Consider the following 23763-nt stretch of genomic DNA (forward strand, 5'->3'; position numbering starts at 1 on the left):
GCAGACAGAGGCAGCGGCTCGTTAGACACAGGCGTTTATTCAGGTCCCGCTGACACAAGCCCGTCGCCAGAAGCGCGAATGGGGGGGGGGGAGCCCCGGGGGGGCACGTCGAGGGCAGGGAGGCAGCTCCGTGAGGGGAAGGGCCGGGCGGCAGGCCCGTCCCCAGAGCGCGGTGAAGGCGGCCCAGGGCCCCAGGCGGGTCTTCAGAGGTCTTCACAGGTCTTCACGCGTGGGTGGTGCAGGAAGGCAGCTCCGCTCCCCGCGGGGGGGTGCGTGGGGGGTTTATACACGCAGCGTGGGGGCGGTTTCCACCCGTCACTAGCGGTCCGGACTGCCGCCCGGGGCGTGAAGTCCCTCTGGGCCTTGGCAGTAGCTCCCGCTGGGTCTGCAGCACTGGGGGACGTGGTGGGTTTTGGTCACGGCCAGGCTGGAGGCACAGGAGAGCCGGAGCTGGTGTTATCCCCTTCAGTGCAGCACAGAAAGCAGCGTGTCCCCCCTTCCCCTCCCCAAGGGGTGTCCCCACCTGGGAGCACCCCAGCCAGGAGGATAGCTGCCCAGGTGAATTTTCCACACATGACCCCCAGAAGAAGCGTGGGGGAATGTCTCCAGCACGCTGCGGGAGCGCAGGGTGCCGCGAGCACCTCGCCGGCGCTCACCTTACAGGTTGGCGTCGTACGCTGCGTTGGTGAAGATGCCCGGCGATCCTAGGTCACTGGAAAACAGACACAAGGGGGTCGCCTTGGGGGAGAGGGCAGGAGCGTGAAGGGCATGGGTTAAGCACAGCCCCGTCAGCCCTGAAGATGGTCCCACTGCATGTAAAGGCAGCCTCACGCAGGCAGATCAGGGTGACGGGGGTGACCGCAGGGTTGTGACAGGCACAGGGCAGAGCCACCCTCCTGCAGAGCACAGCTCTCACCTGGTGGGGTTCAGGAGCTTCTTCTTCTCCTCTGATAACAGTGTTAAAATGTCCACATGGGTAGTGCAGATAGAAAAGAAATAACCACATCTGTTTAGTGAAGGACTTGAGAAGCTGCAGCAGCAGCGTCTGAAATTGAACCAAGTTTGACAAGCACGGGATGGAGCAGGGAGGGGGAGCTGAAACAACTGCCTTCTTCCCCTTTGCAATTAAGGTGTTTTTCTGGCTCTGTCCTCCAAACCTGGCTGCTGACAAGTCCACCTGGACAAACTGCCAAGGAGGTGCAGCCAGACCAAAGCAACTCACAGCAAATAAAACACATGGATTGAGGCAGTCACACTGCTAAACTCCTCTCACCATCACTCCCCTCCCCTGGACCTCTAACCCCCTGGGCTGAGAGCCCCCAGCCAAAGCAACGGTGGGCTGCGGGAGGTGTTTCTGTACCTCTGTTGCTGAGCCGCTTGGCAAGGAGAGCAATGAGTGTCCCCGAGAGCACGATACCAGCTATTGCCAGAGCTGTGCCGCTGCTGTAAGCCAGAACTTGCTTTAAGAAGGGGGCACTGTCCTCTGAAACAGATCCGCAGACCCACAGGTTAGAAAGTTGTCAGGACTTCAGAGCACCCAAGCTACTGGGGTGTCCCCCACCACATTCAAGATGTGCTGCAGGAAGCTGGACACACACACACCCCCCCCAGTGCTAGAGGAGCAGGGGGTCCCACCATACCTGCACAGACAGGGGGATGCCTGGTCCAGTTCCCCGTGGCCGCACACCAGAGCACCTCTGCTCCCATCCGAACAAACCCCTCCTCGCAGGAGAAGGTGCATGTGGAGTTGTAGGTGAAGTTCCCGTGCACATGAGAACAGCTCAACTGGCCTCTGCTGGGGGAGTCCAGCACCGGGCAGCTGATGGCTGGAGATAAAGTACAGCAGTAGTGTCAATAAGACAGAACCAATGGTGCTGGGATTGGGGACATGTGGGCTGGGGAGCCAGAGGATGAGCTGCCATGGACTGGGGGTGCTGAGAGGAAGGGGATGCTGGGGAACGCAGTCTGCTACAACAGAGCACTTTGACACACGTATGACCACAAAATCTACCTTTGCATTGTGGGGCATCCCCCGTCCAGGTCCCTGTGGCCGTGCACTCGCGGCTCTCTGACCCCATCAGCACAAACCCCGTCTGGCAGGAGAAGGCACATGTGGAGCCAAAGGCGAAGTCCCCATGGAGGTGGGAACAGTTCAGCTCTCCCCGGTCCGGAGCACTGAGCACTGGGCAGGCGATGGCTGCAGGGATAGAGATACATTTCAAGCAGGAGCCTGGGCATTACAAGGCTACACTGTTGGGATGAGAGAGGACCAAGAGAGGTCCAAGACACCTGAGAACATCCTAGGGTCAACCCAAGGCCTGTGATGCCTTGAGCAGCAGCTCTACCTTCACATCGTGGGGCATCCCCAGTCCAGGTCCCCACGGCTGTGCACTTGCGGCCCTCTGACCCCATCAGTGCAAACCCCGTCTGGCAGGAGAAGGCACATGTGGAGCCAAAGGCAAAGTCCCCATGGAGATGGGAGCAGTTCAGCTCTCCCTGGTCTGGAGCACTGAGCACTGGGCAGGTGATGGCTGCAGGGATAGAGATACATTTCAAGCAAGGAGCCTGGGGACTACAAGGCTACACTGTTGGGACAAGAGGACCAAGACACCTGAGAACATCCCAGGGTCAACCCAAGGCCTGTGACACCTTGAGGAGCAACTCTACCTTCACAGTGCGGGGCATCCCCAGTCCAGGTCCCTGTGACTGTGCACTCACGACTCCCTGACCCCATCAGTGCAAACCCCGTCTGGCAGGAGAATGCACATGTGGAGCCAAAGGCAAAGTCGCCATGGAGATGTGAGCAGTTCAGCTCTCCTCGGTCTGGAGCACTGAGCACCGGGCAGGTGATAGCTGCAGAGGTAAAGACACACTCCAAGCAGGAGCCTGGGGACTGAGAGGCTAAACTGCTGGGACCAGGAAGCTGGGGTGACACTAGGATGTTCCCCAAGATCAGTGACACCCTGAGCTCTACCAGTAGCTCTACCTTCACAGTGTGGGGCATCCCCAGTCCATGTCCCCATGGCCATGCACTCACGGCTCCCTGGCCCTGTCAGTGCAAACCCCGTCTGACAGGAGAAGGCACATGTGGAGCCAAAGGTGAAGTCCCCGTGGAGGTGGGAGCAGTTCAGCTCTCCTCGGTCTGGAGCACTGAGCACTGGGCAGGTGATAGCTGCAGGGATAGAGATACACTTCAAGTAGGAGCCTGGGGACTACAAGGCCAAACTGTTGGGTCCAAGAGGCCGGGGAAAATCCTACTGTCACCCCAAGGCCAGTGACACCCTGAGGTCTAGCAGCAGCTCTACCTTCACAGTGTGGGGAGCCCCCCGTCCAGGTCCCCATGGCTGTGCACTCGCGGGTCTCTGGCCCTGACAGCGCAAACCCCGTCTGGCAGGAGAAGGCGCATGTGGAGCCAAAGACGAAGTCCCCGTGGAGGTGGGAACAGTTCAGCTCTCCCCGGTCTGGTGCACTGAGAACCGGGCAGGTGATGGCTGCAGGGATAGAGATACATTTCAAGCAGGATCCTGGGCAGTACAAGGCTAAACTATTGGGATGAGAGGACCAAGACACCCAAGAACATCCTAGGGTCAATCCAAGGCCTGTGACACTTTGAGGAGCAACTCTACCTTCACAGTGTGGAGAGTCCCCAGTCCACGTCCCCATGGCTGTGCACTCACGGCTCTCTGACCCCATCAGTGCAAACCCCGTCTGGCAGGAGAAGGCACACGTGGAGCCAAAGGCGAAGTCCCCATGGAGGTGGGAACAGTTCAGCTCTCCCTGGTCTGGTGCGCTGAGAACTGGGCAGGCGATGGCTGCAGGGCAAAGGGCACACTTCAGGCAGAAGCTTGGGGACTGGGAGTCTAAACCGGGACCAAGAGGCTGGGGAACATCCTAGTGTCACCCCAAGGTCAATGACACCCTGAGCTCTAGCAGCAGCTCTACCTTCACATCGTGGGGCATCTCCCATCCAGGTCCCCATGGCTGTGCACTCGCGGCTCTCTGACCCCATCAGTGCAAACCCTGTCTGGCAGGAGAAGGCACATGTGGAGCCAAAGGCGAAGTCCCCGTGGAGGTGGGAACAGTTCAGCTCTCCCTGGTCTGGAGCACTGAGAACCGGGCAGGTGATGGCTGCAGGGCAAAGGGCACACTTCAGGCAGGAGCTTGGGGACTGGGAAACTAAACTGCTGGGACAAAGAGGCTGGGGAATGTCCTAGTGTCACCCCAAGGTCAATGACACCCTGAGCTCTCGCAGCAGCTCTACCTTCACATCGTGGGGCATCTCCCGTCCAGGTCCCCATGGCTGTGCACTCACGGCTCTCTGACCCCATCAGTGCAAACCCCGTCTGGCAGGAGAAGGCACACGTGGAGCCAAAGGCGAAGTCCCCATGGAGGTGGGAACAGTTCAGCTCTCCCTGGTCTGGAGCGCTGAGCACTGGGCAGGTGATGGCTGCAATGAGAGAGCAGGTCTTAGAGACAGGATAGATGATGTTAAAACTAGGGTTTAGGGCTGAATCCCAATCACACAAACCCAAATCTATGGTGACATGTCTTTGATTTACCTTTCTCACCCAGACAAGTCTCGCCTCTTCAAAAACAGTAGTAATGTAGTTGGTACAATAATTTTTCTGCGATACAAATGATTTCCTGGGGGGGGGCAGTTGCTGCTCTGCCAGAGCCCTGCTTATCCCCTGCACTACCCCAGGTCACAGCCCCCAGGACGAAGGACCACAGCTGCTGCAGTCCTACTCGCCTCCCTCCCTGGAGGGGGAGCAGATCCCTGCCTCCATCCTTGTCACAGCAGCAGGTGGAAGGACACCCAGATGGCTTTGGGACTGTAGGGGACCAGGATTTGATGACTGTGATGGCGTCCCCAGGCTGTTCCCAGGGTGTGCTTCACTGCATGCCAGGGCAGCACAGCACCCAATGTTTGCTGGGGTGAGCAGCTCCACTGCCTGCAGGACCACTGCAGGTTAGTGCCAGGAGGACATCTACCACCACCAGCACCCAGCCTGGGTGAGACAGTCCCCATTCCCTGTACCTTCTGCTTTCAGACTGACACCAAACACTTTCCCTGGTAGAATTTTCCTTTCACAGCTATTTTACAGGCAAGCCTGGTTTCCCACAGAATCCCCAGAGGTGTCTATTGAGGCCTCAAAACCCAGCATTGAGGCACCCCTCAGCAGGCAGCCCAGGCTCTAACTTCACAGTGCAGCAGCGGGGGGACCCTGTCCAGACCTCGCCAACCATGCACTGCAACCTTCATGCTCCCGTCGCCTCAAACCCCTCCTGGCAGGAGAAGGCATACATGGAGTTGAAGGCGAACATGCCTGTGCAGGTGGGAGCAATCGACCCGGCCCCTTTCGGGGGCAGCCAGCTGGGGGCATGAAACAGCTACAGGCAGACACAGGGCAGGGCATGTGAGGGCAGGACGGGCAGCCTTGTTCTTCATGGTGCCCACAGCACCATCAGCTTCACCGCAGCAGGAGCCTCTGCTTGTTTTTTTGAGTAAACCCAACTGGCAATGCTTGCTAACACAGCTTCATTATCAGCAAAGGCGACTGACTCATCTGATTCTTTACAAAAAAAGAAAAATCAATCATACGTACAGCCAGCAGGAAAAAACAATATGCTGGGAAAGCAAGCCTTTGGGAACTTAGAAAGCCTGGAGCGGGCAGGCTCAGCCCAGCTTGCCTGGGGGGACTTCCACAAAACTGGGACCCAGCTCCTGACCCTGCCATTGCTGGCCACAGGACAGTCACATCACATCTCTGTTCCCCTTAGCCACAGAAAGCTTTGCTGGTCTCAGCTGCCTAAAGCAAGCTCCGGGTTGGACCACAGGCCCACCCAGCACAGGCATCATCATCAGCACTAACTTCAAGGCAGGCTTTTTTTTTTTTTTTTTTAAAACATATATACAGAGACCCTGTCCGCCCCCTGACCCCTCCTGCTGGGTCTCCGAATACAGAAGGTCCCCAGTTCTGTCCCATGTCTGCTCCAATCCTCAACTTGTCCCATCCTCATGCAAGGCTGCAGATGCACCATGCAGTGGCACAGAGAAGGTGGAGCAGGGCTCTTACACCTCCCAGAAAAGCCCAGCACCTCTCTGGGGTGCCTGGCACCTAGCTGCAAACCCTCAAGCTGCTGACAAGAAGACTTTCTCTGCCCCTGCAGCATAACATACCACAGCTTTCTCTCCTTTGCGGTTTCCTGCCCCTCTCTGTCCCTCCCAGTTTATATCTAACCTCATCTCATGGGTCCTCACCCGTACTCAATGTGCCCCAGCCCTGCCAGATTACACCCTTTCGCTGGCTGCGGGATGGCAGCCCCACTTCGCTTTTCTCTGTGGACCCCTGAGATGTCGAGCACCTTCCCAAGGCAGATTGGGGTGGGCTTGGGGACATGGAGACTGTGCCACCCAGGGTGATGGAGGTGCTAAGACACCGTTCTGCCCCCGTGCTCGGTGCATGTAGGGTGCTGGCACCTGCATGGGATTCAGGACAGCGAGCAAGAGCACTGGGACAGCCAGGGAGAGCAGAGGGCTCATCCAGAGCTCACAGCCACTCTGCCCATCACAGCCTCATCGGGAAACCGCTCCCCGCATGCAGCACCAGGAGCTGCTTCCCCAAAGGGCAGGAGCACGGCAAGCCCAGCCCATTGCTTGCCTGAGCAGCATTGGGCATGCAGGGCTGACCCCCCCCAAAGCATCGATGCCGCATCCCTGAGACCCCCAGCCCCTGGCAGGCCCTACCTGTGCACGTGGGGGTGTCTGCTGACCACTGCTGGGAAGGCAGGCACCGCAACATGCCCACCCCTCGCCGCTCGAACCCCTCCTGGCACCCAAACACGCAGGTGGAGTTGTAGCTGAAGTCTCCGTAGGGGTGGCTGCAGTTCATGGTCACTCCCTTGGGCTCGAGCTTGGTGCACTGCACAACTGGGAGAGATGCGGCACCGCCAGCCCGTTAGGAGCACAACGAACTTGCTCGCTTTGCCGGCGGGGCTCAGGGTCTCCAGCAGGGAAGGAGGGAGGGATGGGGATGAGTGGCTCACCGTCCTCGCACTCAGGGCCATGGAAGCCGGGGTAGCACTCGCATCGGTAGCTCCCGATGGTCTCCACGCACTCGCCACGCTGGCTGCATGGGAACGGCTGGCAGGAGGCTGCATACACAGAGGACGGTCATCAGGAGCCGCTAGCCACCCTGCCGAGGTCCCTAGCCCACCTGATCCAGGTCTGTGCCGTGGTCCCCCTGCTCACCCCGGTAGCACAGCGCCTTTTTCTTCCGGCTGCAGGGCTCGTCATTCCACTTGCCCGACTCCCACTGCCTCTTAATGTAGATCTCCACGCAGTCCTGGTTGGAGCGGCGGTTGTTGGGTTCCCCGTCTGCCCAGTTCTCCGCCTCCTTCGTCAGCGCCTTCCTGGTGCCCACCCAGGTCCAGGTGCCGCCCAGCTTGCGGATGCCGATCCAGTAGTAGCGCCCATGGAAGGGCAGGGTCTCGTTGAGGTACTCAATCTCCTGCTTGTTCTGGATCGCCACCAGGTCGGTGAAGAAGGTCTGGCAGTAGTTCCTCGCCTGCTCCCACGTGTAGTCCCCTTGGTCACTGTAGTGGTACGTCCAGGCACCCACCTCCACGTGCGTCACCGCACCTGTGAGAGAGCTTGATGTCTGGGATCGACGCAGAAAGGATGGGAGCCAGGTCGGGGATGGGGTCCCTTGGGACATGAGGTTGGGCTAGGGCTGGCATCAGGGGCAGCTGGGTGAGGGGACAGGACGAAGGGCCAAGTGTGGATGAGAATGGGGCTCTAAGGCTACATGGAGACCTGGGTGGATCAGGCATGGCAGAAGGAGCTGAGGTAGGACAGAGGGAGACAGCACAGGGATGAGGAAGGTGGGGGAGATAGGGTGAAGGCTGAGACAAAGGGCAGCATGGGATGGGGCAGGCAGAGCGCAGGTGGCAGAAGAACCCCAAGCAGTAATGCCAACCCCTCCTCTAGCACAAGGGGTGAAAGCCCTGCCCCACAGCCCTGCTCCCTTGCCCACAAAGGTTTCCCAAAGGGGAAAACCCAACATCGAGATGGTTCCTTAAACATGGTTCCCTCCTCAAGCGCAGAATTGTACCACTTTGGTTTTCTTGCTTTACACTTCTACAGGAGAGTCAGCTTGGAGCAAGGCAGAGCAATGAGCTTGCCCTGACCCCAAAAAGCATTTGGATCCAAAGCTGCTCATTTGAGGCAGAGATGGTCTGAAGAGTCTTGTAAAACATGTATTGCAAAACAACATCTTGCAAAAGTCAAGTTCACATCCTGGTCATGCCCGCCAGTCAGGGCAAAGCCAGAAATTAACTGGAACCCACACCCAGAAGTGAAGGGCACTTTGCTGAAACCCTGCTCTTATTTACAGCATTTCATACCACAACTTGATGCAATCAAAGGGGGTTAGCCACAAAAAAAAGCTTCCTCCCTCCTCCCCAGAAGCAGGTATCTCCACAACTGCAGAAAGTGATACGGGGATCATATCTCCATCTGTGCATAAAGTGAGATGGGGATCAAAATTTGCTCCAAACAACCAGCCTAGGGTACCCTGTGTCTCAGGAGAGCATATCACACTGTGGTCATGCAGGCAAAGGTCTGGGCATCACAGATTAGATGCAAATCTAGGGCTTCCCAACTCTAATTAGGGCTCTAGTTTGGTCAATAATTATGCATTTTTCTAAGAAAAATTCCTATAATTTGTCTGCTTTTCCTTGTGAAGGAGCAAGCTATCCACTTTGTTCAACAAAACTGAAGCTGAGGAAAACGTGGGCTTCAACAACAGCCCCTTGGGAGTCTGGGGCTACAGGACAGAAGCTCAGGGCACCTCCTGGGAGCCTGCCCCATCCTCAGCTCCCACCACCCACCTCCTGGCCCTCGCTACCTCCACAGCACAGCTCAGGGCAGCCGCCCTGCTACCCTCACACACCCCATCCCCAAACCAAGAAGGACTAAGGGAGCCCATCTTCTACATGCCCATCCTCCATGTGTTCTCCTGCCTCTTTCTTCCAGCTCTACCAGTAACGCCATCTCCGTAGCGCAGCTCCTCCCCACTACTTCCCCTCAGCCTTATGTTACCTCTCCCTGGAAGCTGAACCTCCAGGTGGGTGCTGTTTGCCTGCATTTCAACATCTCGGCTCCCCTGGCAGCCCCTGACACCTTCCCCCAGGATGCTGCTCAGCACCCGCCACATTTGGGGTGCCTTTGCGTTTTTGCTTTCCCCTCAGAGATAAATCTCAGCCTCCTCCTGACACTTCTGCATTTGCCTCTGTTCCTTAGCTCAATCATGAAAGGTTCTTTGGAAAATAACCCAGCTCATAGAGGATCTCTAAGGACAGAGCAGGCACCGGCAATTTTTGCTCTATGCAATGCCAATATGTGAAGGAAATACCCTACAGGCAGCAAAACCAAATTAGTTGCTACTCTGATTTCTTCTCCTGATGACAATTAGCAGCTTTAACTCTGTGTGGTGCTGCCCCAGCTGTGGTCCCCACCCTTGCACCTGTGGGTCCTGTGGCTTCGGCTATGCCCAGCTCTGCACCATGGGTATGGGCGTAGGCAGGTGGTAGAGCTGCTGCTGGCTTTCTCTAGTTCATGGTACAATGCACCGGCTGCCACGCTGCTTTTGGGGAACCAGATGCCCTGTGGGGACCCTGCGCATGGCCTGGCCCTCCCCGGGGGAGCACGGTCCTGTGACGGGTCTGGCTGGAGGGACCTGGCCTGGGCAGACACAGCCCCCTCCCAGCCCAGAAGGATACAGTCCTGGGACTGGCAGCCATGGGGAGTGTGACTAATGAGCCCCCAAAATAACATTGCTGCCCTTCTCCAGTTTCCCGGACCTGCAGGCTCCTTGGCAGCAGGGTCATGCTGGGCTTACCGAGCGGGTGGCGGGTGGCTTACCCCATGTGATGGCAGCGATGCCCAGGTAGCAGATGCCACGTGAGCCCAGAGCCCACGTCCTCCCAGCAGACCACAGTCCCGCAGCAGTGCCCTGCGTGCCAGGGAAGAAGGCGTGAACATGCACGTCCCACGGAGGCTCACGCACCCCACCATGCACCCACACCGCTGCCAGGTGGTCCTGGTAGCCACAAGGGCATGTTGCTTGTGCCAGGTTGCACACAGGCATGTGCGGTGCCGCTGGCCAGGCTCTGCTGCTGAAAGTGCCCCTCCAGCGAGGCACTTTGGGGGGGCTGTGCCCACAGCACAGCTGGGCAGTGGGAGAGGCCATGCCAGCAGTGCAGTTCACTCCTGGGGAGCCCCTAAATCCAGGGCATGCCCTGTGCCCTCCACCCCTCCCCACCCACCCCAGGGGTGGCATCTGCCTCTGCAGTGGCAGTGCCCTGAGCGCCTGGCACAGCCTCGCTGCCCGGGGCAGGGTCTCTCCAGGGCAGCTTCAGTCCATCCTGCGGGTCCCCGGCAGCGGCACCGGTTCCGGGCAGCGCCTGCCCCCAGCCCTGCCCTCCCCTAACCCCCTTTTCCAGGCAGACCCCAACTCATCCCCAAGGAAAAGAGCAAGACCTACCATGTTGGCGCCGCAGACGCACCTTGCCCAGCTGCCAGCAGCACCAGGCGCGTCTGGCCCTTGGCAGGCAGCAGCGCTCACACTTCCTCCGAGTGTGCAGAGCATCGCTCCCTGCCCTTGGCCTCTTCCCCTCCCACCCCAGCCTGCTGCCAGCCCGCATCCTGCCCTGCACCCCCGCCTCCCCCGCTGCGGGGCTCTCCCACCCCTAGAGACCCCGTTCCCAGCCCGGGGCTGGAGGGGAACAGCGGGGTCAACCCTGGCCGCGGCCCTGGGGGGACTCAGCTCGGCATCTGCCCCACGGCACGGGAGCTGGGTGCATCCCCACGCTGCCACGGGAGCCAACCCACAATGAGCCGGACCTGCCCGAGCCCCCCAGGAGGTGCAGAAGGGTCCAGCCCCAGCCCATGCTGCCCAGGGCACCGAGACCTCTCCGACCCACCAGGTCCATGTCGCAGTGCCCACACTGGCGGTCAGGGGACGGAGGAGGGATGAGGTATGCTGAGCTCCCACACGGGCTGAGCGGGAAAGTGGCTCACAGCCTCCCGGCTCCTGCGGCGGATGCTCTCCTCGCTCGCAGGCTTTTTGCTTTGGCTGTGAATCTTCATATACTGTTTATAAATGTTACTTACACAATGTATTTTCCTGTGTTTGCTTTTAAATCTTTATGAGAAAGATCCAAGAACATGCCAGAGGAACTTCCCGAGTTTTAAGTGTCCTTTATGAACTTCGCCAATGCTTCAGGAACATGCCTCATTGTTCCACCTCCCCTTGGACCATTCTTGAATCACCACAAATCTTTCCTTACCCTGTTCTGCTTCTAATTAATTAATTACCTTGGCAGGGTTTTCTGCAGGAATTACCCTACTCAGTTCCAGCTAGACTAAAGCGAGAGCTGTGCAGGTCACATGCAATTTCCAGTTCCAGAGAAATTGATGCTGTTCCAGCGGGACTCATGCTAGACAAAAGGAGGAACCCATCCCACAAAAGCCATAATGCACTACAATAACTTTATATTTGGCCAATGTAAATGAAACTCAGCTCCTGTCTCTGGATATCTTTCTTGCAAAATGTTTTACTGTAATTATCTATTTCTGTGGAATTGCTGAGCATGAGCCTGTACGTCCAGTAATTCAGGAGCGCTTGCTTTCTAGCAGCTCACGTGCAGAGAGTGCACAAGGGAAGAAGCAGCGGGGCAGGCAGAGAAGCTGAGGGGCAGCTGCTGGGGCGGGAGAGCATCTCCAAACGCTGAGGGTCACCTGGGCAGGGTGGGAGCTGCCTCTCCCACGTGGTGGGAGACCCGCTGGGAGTCAGAGGGGTGCTCGCAGGTGCACAGCCCCGGGGGTGAGCAGGCTGTGCCCCTGCCAGTTTCACTTCTTCTGAGACCCGACACAGTAGGGCAGAGCAGTAGAATAAAAATATTCCCACCTTTATTTTTGTAACTACAAATAGTTTCTGGTATTGTTTAAAAAACAGAAACAAGGTGGCTGAGACCCAGAGGCTGCCACTGCGAAGGGCAGAATGTGGCCAAGTTCAAAGCTGCTTGTAGGGACAGGTACCCTGTGCCTGTGGGTACCTGGGCTTGGAGAGGGGGTCCTGCACGCCAGGACTGGTACCAAGGGTTGTTTTGCAGGTGGTGGAAAAAGGTACACATGGTGGGACGGAAAGAAGACCTGAATCAGCTCTGCTGGGAGCTGGTTAATCACCAGGTTAATCACCCTTTCTCATCTTGGGTGGTTTCCAAGGCTGGCTCCCCAGGAAGGATTCAGGATGCTGCTGCCCCACTTACCAAGGAAGGGCCCGTCCCTGCCTTACGGGCTAAGCAGCACAGGGATTTCCCAGGCAGCGGGATGGCGCATCCCGTCCCCCCAGCTGCCCTCTGAGGGCACAGCACAAGCTGTGAGCCAGGGCTTCGCTCAGCAGGAGCTTAAGGGAGCAGGTACAAAGACACTTTCCCATGTCACGTCCTCACTATCCCTCGGCCCTGCAGGGATCTGGAATAGAAATGTGCCTCCTTTGCTGTGTCCCGGTCCTGAGCCACAGATGGAGGTGATGCTCTCTCTCACGAGAGCCCTGCCGCGGGCTGTATCTGTGAGGAAGGGGCACGGTTGCCCCACGCATGCCTCGGCACCACTGCTGAGGGTGCCATGCAGCCAGTGGAGTTGGGCAACCCACACACAGGCTGTGACCGCAGGACTCGCTGGGAGGAAACAGCTTGGCCACCGCAGCCATCACTGCCTGGCCAGGCTGATGCTCTGCTCCCTCTTGGCATGCTCGGCTGTGCCGCGGGCAGGGTATCACGTGCAGGGCAGGGTGCAATGCCTGCACAACTATCCTGACGGTGCTGGGACTGCCCCGGTGTCGATGAGGTCCATGGTGACAGGGGCTGTACGTGCTGCATGGGGAGGTGGGTGCTGGCAGAGGTGGACAGATGCCCCAGGGCCAAGTCCAAGCTGTGCCCTGCACTGGGTCCCCAGGGAGTCCCCAGGACCCGGTGGATGGAGACCCTGGGGGCAGGGGGTCCAAGAGGCACCCCCGTCACCAGCACGCCGCAACCCCCCCGCAAAGAGGCACGCTTGTGTTGTTTTCAGCAGAGGCTCCTGCCCCACGACAGCACAGCCTGTTCCCCTCCTTATGCAATGTCCCCCGGCAAACCGCAGAGGAACCAAGTCACCCTGACACAGCCCGCTTGCCTCGGCTACCGCCAGCGATACAGCGGGCACCTTCCTGGGGAGAGAGAGCCTTCCTGGTGATGGAGAGCCTTTTCACCGGGCACCGCTGCCAGCTGGGTACCCCTGCCCGCACTGCCTGCTGGCTCCCTGGCGCCTGGCAGCAGCAACATGTGCGTGGCACAGATAAGGGTTCGCCAAGCAGGATGCCGGGGGTGCAGATAACGCTGAAGTTATCTCACCGCTTGTGTGGTAGGCAGTAAACAAGCGGCTCTGCCCTCCCTGGGAATCCCAAGCAGCGCCTCTGCCCTGCCAGCGAGCCAGGGCACAAGGTGCATATGGACTGCTGAGGTGCAGCTCCAGGGATGTGCTGCATCCAGGGACAGCCCCGTAGCCATCCCTTACCCTAAGCAAGAGCAGAACCACCCAGCCTGCAGGGCTGCTCCTGGGAACTGCTATTGCTCTGCCTGCACCCTGCCCGGCTCCCCACAGCACTGTGCATCCCTGGAAGGCTGGGACACGCCACCGACCCACACAGCCTGCCCCCCGAAGGCACCTGTCTTCCCAGCACAAGAATTATCCCTAGAGCTGTCACGCTGGCTTGGCGTGGGGGGCAGCCCAGGTGGTGGAGGCATTGGCAGCCGATGGAGCAGGCCACCTGGCACCCTGGACAACACCAGTGCTTCTGTCTCGTGTCTGGTTTAATGCAGAGATTTCAATCTTCTCCCGTCTCACAAAGCAAGCCCAGAGACAGATTCCTCTCTTCGTCACCTCCGTCACCCCCTGTGGGCTATTGCCTGCTCCCCTCCCATCCTGCTCTTTGCAGCATGGGCTCTGTCCTCCTCTGCTCCCCAAGCAGAGCTGCCGCAGCCTGCCCGGAGCCAGTGCATGAACAAACTCAGCCAGCCCCAAGAGCGGTGTCTCCAGCCAGGGCCAGCTCCCATGGAGCAAACAATGTCTCTCCTCCAGCCAGGAAATCCTGCGGCATCCCCTCCGGCAGGCACTGAGCCCAGCTGCATTTTCCCTCGAGACAGAGGCATCCTTGAGGACGCTCTTCACCTTTTGGCAGGCCAGGGCTGAGCTTTCTTCTTCTCCTTCTCACATCTCTGCTTCAGTGCAGCCAGCAGTTTGATGCTTTCTCCCCTGGGGTCTCGGTTATCTCTCTGCTTCAAAGAGCTACTGTGCACTGCGACTATTTAAATTGCTGATTTATTTTCCGCAGGTAGAGCAGGCTCTGGCACAGCGTACGTTTTAAGGTCTTTCTTACGTCTCAACCACTTTGCTTTTGTGGATCTACAAACTGCCGTGTCCATGCTGCCCGTGCTGTTGCAAACCACCGGGCTTTGCCCTGCGTAGCATCCCCTGGGTGTGCGACCCCGGGGACGGGGTAGCCCCATCTGAATTGCCGCTGCCGTGGCCATCCAACTCTCTGTGCACAGGGTCAGCGGCGCCTGCTGAAGCTGCCTCTCTCTAACAGTCCTGACTTTTGGGGCAAGCCCCTGCAAGAAAAAAATCAAAAGCTAAAATAACGCAGGGAAGGATGTTCCTAACCATTTCTTGTCGCCTTTGAAATTAATTTCTCCTCCTCTGACCTCTCGCAGCTCTGCTTCAAGAGCAAGATGGCTACAAACACCAATTTAACTGTGCTTTGGCAATGGGCAGAGGGATACAGGCTCTTTCACAGCTGAGCAGCAAAAGCAAGAGGTTGTTTCTGCTAGGATATGGCAAGGCAACATAGGGAGTGCTTTCCTAGCTTCTTTTTATTTACCCTTGAAAGGAAAAGGACTGTTTTGCAGAGAGGCATTTCGGGTGGACTCACTGGCCCGAGAGGAGGCAAGGCAGGACCTTCTCCCTCCACCCGTCCCTGATGCTCTGCTTTAATTGTGAAAGCCGTAACCTCAGTAACTCGAGAAATATGGCTTTCATATACTGCTGGGCAATTGGGGCCGGGTAAGGCTGATATTAAACACAGTCCCAGCTTTCTCTGCAGCCACGCGGGTCTGCAGCTGGCCCAGCCCCACGCCAGGACCCTACCTGGCTCCTCAGGGGAGAGCAGCGGGCAGCTGCCCGGGCTGCCTGGCTCCAACCGCAGCCACCAACCCTCCTCTGCTGCCTCCGCTGCTGTCACACCGTTGTCACGCGAAGACTTCCCGGCGCCCAGCAAGAGCTAGAAACCCGCTTTCGCTCTACGGGAGCTGACGTCCTTCGGCAGAGGCGTGGGGCCGGGAGCAGCGTCCGTCCCGATGGACGCCGGCGCGGGCAGTGAGCGGAGCTGTGCCGGCTGCGACGCCCATCCCCTCTGCCACGGGGGTGCTGTAAGGATGCCGTGGGGGTGCCAGGGGCCACCGTCGAGTGCCCGCCGGCCCGTGGGGCGTTGCTCTCCACAATGAGCCGGAGGAGCCCTGCTCCAGGGAAGTCCATGATGACCACCCCCCAGCGCACGGGCTGCCCCCCCCGGCGCCGCAGGTGCTGGTAGCAGCGGGGGTTCACAAAGCGGGCCACCTCCTCGGGGCAGGTGAAGAGCCCGTTACCAGAGCAGAAGGTGAGGTGCATGGTGGCGGGGTCCCCGCCGGCCGCCCTCTCCAGGTGCCGCCGCGCCCGGACCCACTTACGCTTCAGCGAGAGCACGTTCCAGGCGTCGCTGATGCTCAGCTGCTCGTAGGGAATGCCCAGCACCTCCCGCGCCAGCGCCTCCAGCACCACGATCTTCCCCCGCACCTGCCCCAGCGTCGGCACCTCCTCCCGGCACCACACGTGGCCCCGTCCCTCCTCCAGCAAGCAGCGGTGGAGCCGGGCGGCGAAGCCAGGCCGGGGGAAGATGGGCAGCTCCTCCTTGATGCGCATAAGCACGGCCTCGCCGGGGTGGGCGCGGAGGAAGCGCAGGGTGCGGCGCAGGACCCCCCGCAGGCTGGCCCGCTGGAAGGTGCAGAGGTGGTAGACATGGAGCTCGCCCCGCGCCAGCTTGCAGCGCACGTCCAGGAAGCGGATGCCGGCTGCCAGCTGAGCCTCCAGGCCCCAGCTCTGGCACCGCAGGCGCCGGCCGCCGAACAGGCTGAGGGAGTCGTGGGTGCCAGGGATGGAGAGGCGGGAGAGAGGCAGGGCGTCGGGGAGTCTCGCCATCCAGTCGGGGCAGCAGGCTGCCGGCTGGGGCGTGCTGTCGAACGCCGCGCTGCGCCGGCACCGCGCCTCCATACTGCCAGCGCAGCGGGCGCCCCGGCGCCTGGCCGGCCCCACCAAGCCCTGCCACAGAGGAGAAGCAGCACCATGAGCGGTGGGAGCGCTGCATGGCCCCCATGCATCTCCATCGCGCCCCTCCCCAGAGGTATCCCCACCATCCCACGCACCCCTTAGCATGCCGCGTGTCCCGCGCCCCGTATACATTGATGCCAATACCCTGTGCTGTTGTACTGTATGGTTCCCCTCCCTCCCTCAAGCACTCCCCCATGCTCCTTGCCCAGCCCGGGGCTGTGCCATCCCGCCGCCCCCAAACTCTGGCATATCCCAGCCTCCTCCTCTTGCACCCACCTGGGTTTGCCTGCGGCAGCGGAGCGCAGCCCGCCGGACGGGGCGCACGGCCGTGGGTGCCGGCGGCACACTGGCAGGCGGAGCGAGATGCCTGCCATTAACCCGGTGACGGTCATGACGCGCGTCCTGCCTTGCACGCGGCACGTGCACCGGGGATTCATCCTCAGCCAAGGAGAACGCTTGGTGGACATGCTGGGCTGGAAAATCACCTGGCTGATCCCGAAAGCAGCCATTCAGGCCTCTACACCTCCCTTCCCAGGAATCAGGAAAGACGGGATCAGGATGCCCCAGGGCCCCTTGACGCTGCCTGTGGGAGCAGCTGTGCAGATACCCCGGGCGCCCACATGCCCGCTCCAGAGCCATGGCCTGGCTTGGCTCCCGGTGGGACCTGGTGTCCCCCCCAGAGTGATGACTGCCATCGCCCCTGTCAGAGGGACAACGGCCAGGCAGGGACCTGGAGCAGGGGGTCTGTGCTTGCCAGCATACCCCAGGACCTGCCCGGTGAGGGTCCCCCGGGAAGCGGGCTCTGTCCCCTTGCTCCTCGGGCACCGGCAGCTGCTTCACGCCAGAGTCACCGCAAGGCTGCTCCGGGCAGCCTGGGCTGCCATCACCAGTGGGGTGCGAGCCCCGCGGCCACGGCCAGGTCAGGAGCTGGTGCCTGGGGAGGGGTGACTCACCTCCTGTCCGGGGGACATGGCTGCAGGGCACCCCGGTCAGCAGCGCACACCGAGCCGGGGGGTTTTTGGGGAAGAGCCGCCCGGCAGGTCACAGACCCCTCTGAGCATCCCTCCCAGGACACATCCCCTCCACTCCAGCCGGGAGAACACAGCGATCCTCCGGGGATGCTTTCTGCCGCACCGCAAGGACATCAGGAGGGAGGACAACCAGCAGCCGTCTTTCCGAGGCCGAGGGCTGTCCCCCTGCTCGGGGAGTGTGGGGGGGGACACACACGACACAGAGACCCTGCAGCCTCCGCGGGCAGCCTCCCCCAACCCCTGAAAAGGCCTTATGTTTAACTGCGGCTTCTGCCCGTCGCGAAGAGCCCGGCTCTCCCGCCGGTCAACCCCGGGCAGCCGGAAGACGGGCCTCCGGCTGCGCAGCCGCTGCCTGCCCGGGCCCGCCCCGCCGCCTCCGCTCCCTCAACATGGCGGCGGCATCAGGCAGCGGAGGTGGCGGCAGGGCCTGCTTCGTCCTGGGTGCTTCGGGGGAGACGGGCCGGGCGCTGCTGCGGGAGCTGCTGGCCCGGCGGCTCTTCGCCAGGGTGACGCTGGTCGGGCGGCGCCGGCTGAGCCTGGGCGAGGAGACGGAGGCGGCCGTGGTGCGCAGGGCCGGGGGTGCGGGGGGGGGGGTCCCCCGAGGAGCGGCCGGGGTGGGCGCGCTGACCCTCGGCCTCCCCGCAGGAGCAGGCGGTGGTGGACTTCGAGCGGCTGAGCGAGCACGCCGCCGCCTTCCAGGGACACGACGTCGGCTTCTGCTGCCTGGGCACCACCAGGGCCAAGGCTGGCGTGGTGAGCGGGACCCCCCCATCCCACCTCACCTCACCCCGGGGGATGGGGGCAGGGGTCCTGCCCGCCCTCGCCCCCTGCCTGCCTTCTCCCTGCCACGCCGACCCTCCTTCCCGCTTTCCCCGCAGGACGGCTTCGTGCGCGTGGATCGGGACTACGTCGCGCAGGCAGCGGAGCTGGCGCGGGCGGGGGGCTGCAAACACTTTGTCCTGCAGTCCTCCCAGGGGGCAAACCGGCACAGCCGCTTCCTCTACCTCCGCGTGAAGGTGAGGGGGCAGCTGGGGTGGGCTCCCCGGCGCTCCTGTAGGAGTCACAAAATGCCGGGATGCTCGGGAATGAAGCAGGAGCTGAGGTCTCGAGAGACACAAATGGCTCTGGGGGTCCTCCCGGTGCTGGGGGACAAGGGAAGGGGGCTGGCTGGACAGGCGTGCAACTGGCTTCGTCCAAAGCAGCGCGACACCTGCACGCAGCATCCGCCTCCCTCTTCAAACCACAGAAAGACCCGCGGGGGTCTCCAGCCCGGCCCCAGCTGCGCAACCCCAAGCTGGGATGGATGGTGTCACAGCTAGGTGGGAAGGCTCAGGGCTGTGTCCAGCTGAGATGTGAACTGTCCAGAGGGAGAGAGCCCACAGGCTTCCCAGGTGGGACCATACCCATCGTGAAAGTTTTCCCAGTGTGTTGTGTGCTGCAGCTCCCAACATCTGCTGGTTTTGCTGCTGTCTGCCAGTGTCCTGTGCCGGGATCCCCAGGCTGGACACTGTGTCCAGTTGCCGTCTCAGGAGCGTCCAGTTGCAGTTAGCATGATGGTTGCAAGGGTGCGCTGCTGACTAAAAGTCGATGTGTCCACCGAGGACACTCGCCCCACGATTGCTGCTCGCTGCCCAGGCAGTGCCTGGCCTGCACCACCTTTGCACTGGCATTGGTGCCATCCTGCACACAGCTCGGCGACTCTCCCCCCGATTCACGGGGCGGCATGGATGGTGCTTGCAGTCATCCTTGTCTCCTTTCATCCTGCCCGACTGCTCTGACAGGGAGAAGTGGAGAACCTGGTCCAGGCCGTTGGTTTTGATCGCTGTACCATTCTCCGGCCAGCGTGAGTAGCGGTGGAGGAGGGAGGGCACAGGACTCAGGTGGAGGGTTGCCAGGGCCGTGGGCTGGGAGACGGAGAAAGAGAGAAAGGATGTATAAGTGGAGGGCTGGGGAGGGAAGTGGAGAAAGCCACCAGGTGCAAATGCAGCTCCTGGACAAGCACACCTCTTCCCAGCACTGCAGGGAGCAAGTGCAGCAGTCTCCCAGTGCCCATCCCAACGCTAGTGTCATGTGCCATGCAAGGAGAGGCTTGAGTTGAAAGCAGAGGTTGGGGGACATAGGTCAAAACTTGTCTCTGCACAGACCTTGACCTTACACGGAAAGGGGATACTCACCTGTATCCTTGCAGCTGTACTGTGCTCTTGCTGCCTGGGAGAACTGGCATCCTGGTTTTGGCAGCACTGCGGGGAAAGGAGTTTAATGTCCCAGGGCTCAGCTCAGTCACTTTTTGGGACCTTGCCAAAGCCCCGTGGCCCCCATGTGGGTTTATCAAGCTGGGCTGGGCCACCAGTGCAGCGGGAGAACCCAGTTGCTAGCTTTGCCCCAGGGGATGGTTTCAGCCTGACCCACCTTACCTCCTCACTCTGCAGGGTGCTGCTGTGCAACCGCCAGGAGTCCCGGCCCACAGAGTGGATGGCCCAGCAGTTTCTGGGTGTTGTGGCTCGGGTCTTCCCCACTGCTTACTCAGTGCCTGTGGAAACGGTGGCCAGGGCTATGGTGGCCAGTGTGCTGCAGCCAGGCGAGGGGAAGGTGGAGGTGCTGGAGAACAGGGCCATCCACAAGCTGGGAAAGGCAGTGCCACAGCAGGGCACGTAGGGCAAAAGGGATGGGCAGGAAAGAGCTTTGATTCCTTGGCCCGTTCAGATGCTCTTCGGGGCCGAGGATGAATGCACACGCGGGAGAGGAGCGGGCTGCTTGCATGGCTAACGTGGAGATAGAGGTACACTTCTTTGCATGGCAGGTGATTCTGTCAAGTGATCAAAAATGCAGCTCCTGGCTGGTGGGTGAGGAGAAACAATGTGCTCTGCTGCCTGGATCCAGCATGTAAATCTGGCTAAAAATGGTGTAATCCAGGCAATTTCTTGAATTCAGGCTGTAAATAAAATCCTATGAGTGGTCTGTTTGTGCCAGCTTTGTGTTGAAATTGTGTTTGCCTGCTGCACGTTGCCAACCCAACTGCATCTGTTCACAGATTGTGTCTTTTGGTGACACTTCAAGGAAAGCACACGGGCAAGTGGCCATGCTGTAGACAGCCACAGGACAGCAGAGACAGTGAGCAGCTGCCTGTGCTGAGGCTGCACCCCACAGAGCACACGGTGGCACCAGTGCCGCTTGGATAGCGGAGCTCCTGCAAGCTGCACAGCAGTTTCTTCTGTGCCTGGGGTGCTGGCTCTGGCAGTAGGTCTCTGCAGACATGCAGCATGTGCCTCATCCTCATCGATCTGCTCTGGGTGCAGAGGGACTGCTACAGGGATGCTGGTGTTCAGATCCAGGCTGTCACTTTAGTACCTATAGTAGCATAAACACCATGCAAATAATTGCATTGACTTGAAGACACCTGTCACTGCTGGCTCCTCTGGGATTTCCTTATGGACACAAGTGAACCAGAGCTCAGCCCTGTTCCCAAGGGTGCTCTGCATGTGCAAGAGAGGCCAGCCTCATGCACATCTTGGGGTGGGCTTGCCCCTGCCCCACGCTGCCCGGGTGCTGGAAGGGGAGCAGGTCCCTGCTGCAGGCACAGAGCAGGCTCGACGAGCAGCACTGTGTCCCAGCTGCAGCCCTGGCTGTTCTCAGGCTTCGTGCTTGGGGTCGAGGAACTTGGCGGCTCAGCAGCTGGGATGCAGGACTTACGTGACTCCCGAATTCCCAGCTGGCCAGAGTCCTAGTGCTCCGGGTAACGCTGCTTTCTAGGGTTTTCTCCTCTTCGACCTCACCCGTGGCTCCTGTGTCAGTGACTTGGATGCAGCAAGTAGAGGGAGCTGGGATCCCCCGGCTCCTTCCTTCTGCACAAGTGTTTTAATATCAGGCTGGACCTCAGAAGCTTGGTGGAGGCAGTGGGATGGTGTAACCCCACACTCTGTGTCACCCAAGTGACTCCTGAACCAGGCACAGGGCTTAGCTCAAAGGTAACAAATGAGGGGCCACAGAGCCATAATTACTGATCAGACTGTCCTGGTGAGAGCAAAAGCAGTAACTTTAATGTCAAAAAGGAAATGAGAGGTAGACTAGCCTTAAAAAAGGTGATGTGCTTATACAGGGGAGTGGAAATGAATACCTGAAGCGGCAAGACCTTAGAGGAAGTGGAAGTTGCATACAGATGAGAGAGTAAAAAAAGAATACAAGCTCTGGAAAGTTACAGGTGAAAGGCAGGCCACAGAAGATTTGAGGAAAACATCCCAAAGGCATAAAAATTAATCATGACTATGTGAGAAGCAGAAAGCTCTCCAGAGAGCCCTGGGGACACGACGTGATCAGGCTCTAAGAGAAGGAAAGAGCCATCATGGAAAAGCTTGGTGAGTTCCTTGCATTGACCTTTGCTGTAAAGGAGCTCACGCTAGATTCATTCCTTAGGGGACACACATTTGCATGACTGTCCCAAGGCACTGAGGGGAAAAAAAATTTAAAAAAAAAAAAGCTAACCCCATTTTTAGAACACATGGTTAAAAATCTGCCAGAAGGAACACTCAGATGAATTGCCAAATACTCGCCTGGGTGAGAATTACAGTGATCCCTCTACCAAAAAGCCAATGTTGTTAAATATGATGCTAATTTTTAAAAAGTTCCAGTGGGAACCAGGAAACTGCAAAGCAGCGAGGCTACCTTCTATAAAAGGCAAGTTGTTAGAAAGGATAATAAAGTCTTGAAATAACAGAGCCCAGGATAAATCTGGTGTAATGCAAGATTCCACGTGGCTTTTGAGGGGGCAGTTGCAAGGCACAAACCTAGAGCGCTCTTGGAGGAAACAGGCCATTGTGTACACAAGACAATCTGGTCCTTGGAGTGTACTTGGATCTCCAAGAAACCCTCCCAGAAGGGCTCTTAAAGAAATTAAGCTGTCGTGGGAAGAAAAGGAAGGTCTGGGTAGTTTCTTATTGGAAATATTTTCTTAGCACTCTAAAGCCTTGAAATGCACAAACCAAACATTTCTCACTGGACAAAGGTCTGCGGAAAATACAAGCTATTTCTGTGTAACCCTTGTTGCTGCTCAATGGTACAGGGTTTCTTTCTCAGTGCTTCAGATAAGTCTCTGCTAAAATGCACAACTGCAGTCCCAGCACACAGTATCGCTTCCTTATCACCTTCTCACATGAAGCTTTGTCGCTCGTGTTGGACCTCAATTTCCCCAACTTACTCTCTGCATTCATTAAACCCCCACGCTGGGGCTGCGGAAGAGATTACAGAGTATTGGTCACGGAACTACAGCAGAGCCACAGGAGCAGGGGATTTGCCCACCGAGGACTGAAAGAAGTAAAGTAGTTACAAGTCTTTAGGGGAGAGACCCAATTCCTCCCTGGGGTGTCACAGGGCAAAGCTCTAGGCTCCTCCGAGCAGCAGGAGCTCTGCAGAGCTGGAGCCATGCCCCTGGCATGCCTGGAGAGGCTGGCTGCTTCCAGGGCACACAGCCCCAGCTGAAAGGAGAGGATGTAAGGGTGCTGGGTGTCTCCTGGACCGCACTCGCACAAACCGCCTGATCCCACAGATCTGAGCTCCCCCGGGATTTCCGATGCTGACTTTATTATTGAAGATTAATGAGAAAAAACCACCGCATTCCCAACAGCTCAGCAGCCGAGCATGAGGCTGCGGGGGCTTCCCATGTGGTCCTGTGGCCCCGCCGCCCTTCCCAGCCCCAGCAGCTGTGAGAACCGCCGGCACCTCTCGCCCACCCCTCGCTGCCACCCACTCCCCTCTGTGCCAGGAGGTGCCCAGCTGGCTGGCAAAGCACCCTGCAAAAACAGCACCTCGGCCTCTAAGGAGCTTTTCAAAGCAGCCACCGAGCTGGCAGGCGCTGACCTGGCACTTGGGGTACCCTGGTGACATCCCTGCTAGCAAACAAATGGCCCCCCGACGTGCTCTTTGGCCCCGAGAGCAACTGGCACAGCCCAGCAAACCTGCTGAGCTTGCAAGGCTGCAGTCCCTTGGAGAGCTGCACCCCAGCTGCTGGGAAACAGGGCAACTGGGCTATCCCCAAACTGGGGTAAGGCACCTCTATGCTAGTAACAGAGCCTCCCCCCAACTCCTCTGTGAAAAGGGCAAGATGATAGCAGCCTGCAAAGGAGTGAAGTACCTCCATCGTCTGTGTCTGCTGTTGTTTCCTTTCCCCCCTCTGCAAGGCACAAGAGGGGCTGGCGGGCACATCAATGCCTGGCAGCACAAAGGGGCAGCCCCCCCCCTGTCCCGGGCCCCAGGTCTGGCACCCCTACTTGGGTGCAT

General features: G+C 59.2%; 3 protein-coding genes across 13 annotated transcripts; 1 reads left to right on the top strand and 2 right to left on the bottom strand.

Annotated features, from left to right (window-relative positions):
- Window positions 1–31: 31 nt before the first annotated feature.
- On the bottom strand, window positions 32–11126 carry LOC104321763 (P-selectin-like). Of its 11 annotated transcripts, none has more exons than XM_069789931.1 (18): window positions 10987–11126; window positions 9926–10016; window positions 7253–7642; window positions 7048–7155; window positions 6749–6931; window positions 4262–4447; window positions 3943–4128; window positions 3627–3812; window positions 3306–3491; window positions 2987–3172; window positions 2668–2853; window positions 2346–2531; window positions 2012–2197; window positions 1641–1826; window positions 1361–1483; window positions 917–947; window positions 657–712; window positions 32–427 (listed from the first exon to the last, which is right to left on the bottom strand). In XM_069789931.1, the coding sequence occupies exons 1-17, from the start codon at window positions 10993–10995 to the stop codon at window positions 658–660; spliced, it is 2664 nt and encodes an 887-aa protein (XP_069646032.1). In that variant the 5' UTR covers window positions 10996–11126; the 3' UTR covers window positions 32–427; window position 657. The 11 variants fall into 11 exon arrangements, with proteins under 11 accessions (XP_069646032.1, XP_069646031.1, XP_069646034.1 ...); XM_069789930.1 differs by lacking the exon at window positions 10987–11126 and adding an exon at window positions 10548–10694; XM_069789933.1 differs by lacking the exons at window positions 3943–4128; window positions 10987–11126 and adding an exon at window positions 10548–10694.
- Window positions 11127–11184: 58 nt separating this feature from the next.
- On the bottom strand, window positions 11185–17820 carry LOC138686492 (1-phosphatidylinositol phosphodiesterase-like). Its single transcript, XM_069789947.1, is given in 4 exon segments — window positions 11185–14712; window positions 15248–15514; window positions 15517–16453; window positions 16739–17820. Coding segments are annotated over 3 exon segments (1434 nt in total). The 5' UTR covers window positions 17102–17820; the 3' UTR covers window positions 11185–14712; window positions 15248–15380.
- A 33-nt stretch (window positions 17821–17853) lies between these two features.
- Window positions 17854–20462, top strand: HTATIP2 (HIV-1 Tat interactive protein 2). The gene is made up of 5 exons (XM_069789948.1): window positions 17854–18056; window positions 18139–18246; window positions 18372–18509; window positions 19275–19336; window positions 19923–20462. Exons 1-5 carry the CDS (start codon window positions 17883–17885, stop codon window positions 20146–20148), a joined length of 708 nt encoding a protein of 235 aa, XP_069646049.1. The 5' UTR covers window positions 17854–17882; the 3' UTR covers window positions 20149–20462.
- Window positions 20463–23763: the final 3301 nt, after the last annotated feature.

The sequence above is a fragment of the Haliaeetus albicilla genome, chromosome 8, assembly GCF_947461875.1.
Source record: "Haliaeetus albicilla chromosome 8, bHalAlb1.1, whole genome shotgun sequence".
Lineage (NCBI taxonomy): Eukaryota > Metazoa > Chordata > Aves > Accipitriformes > Accipitridae > Haliaeetus > Haliaeetus albicilla.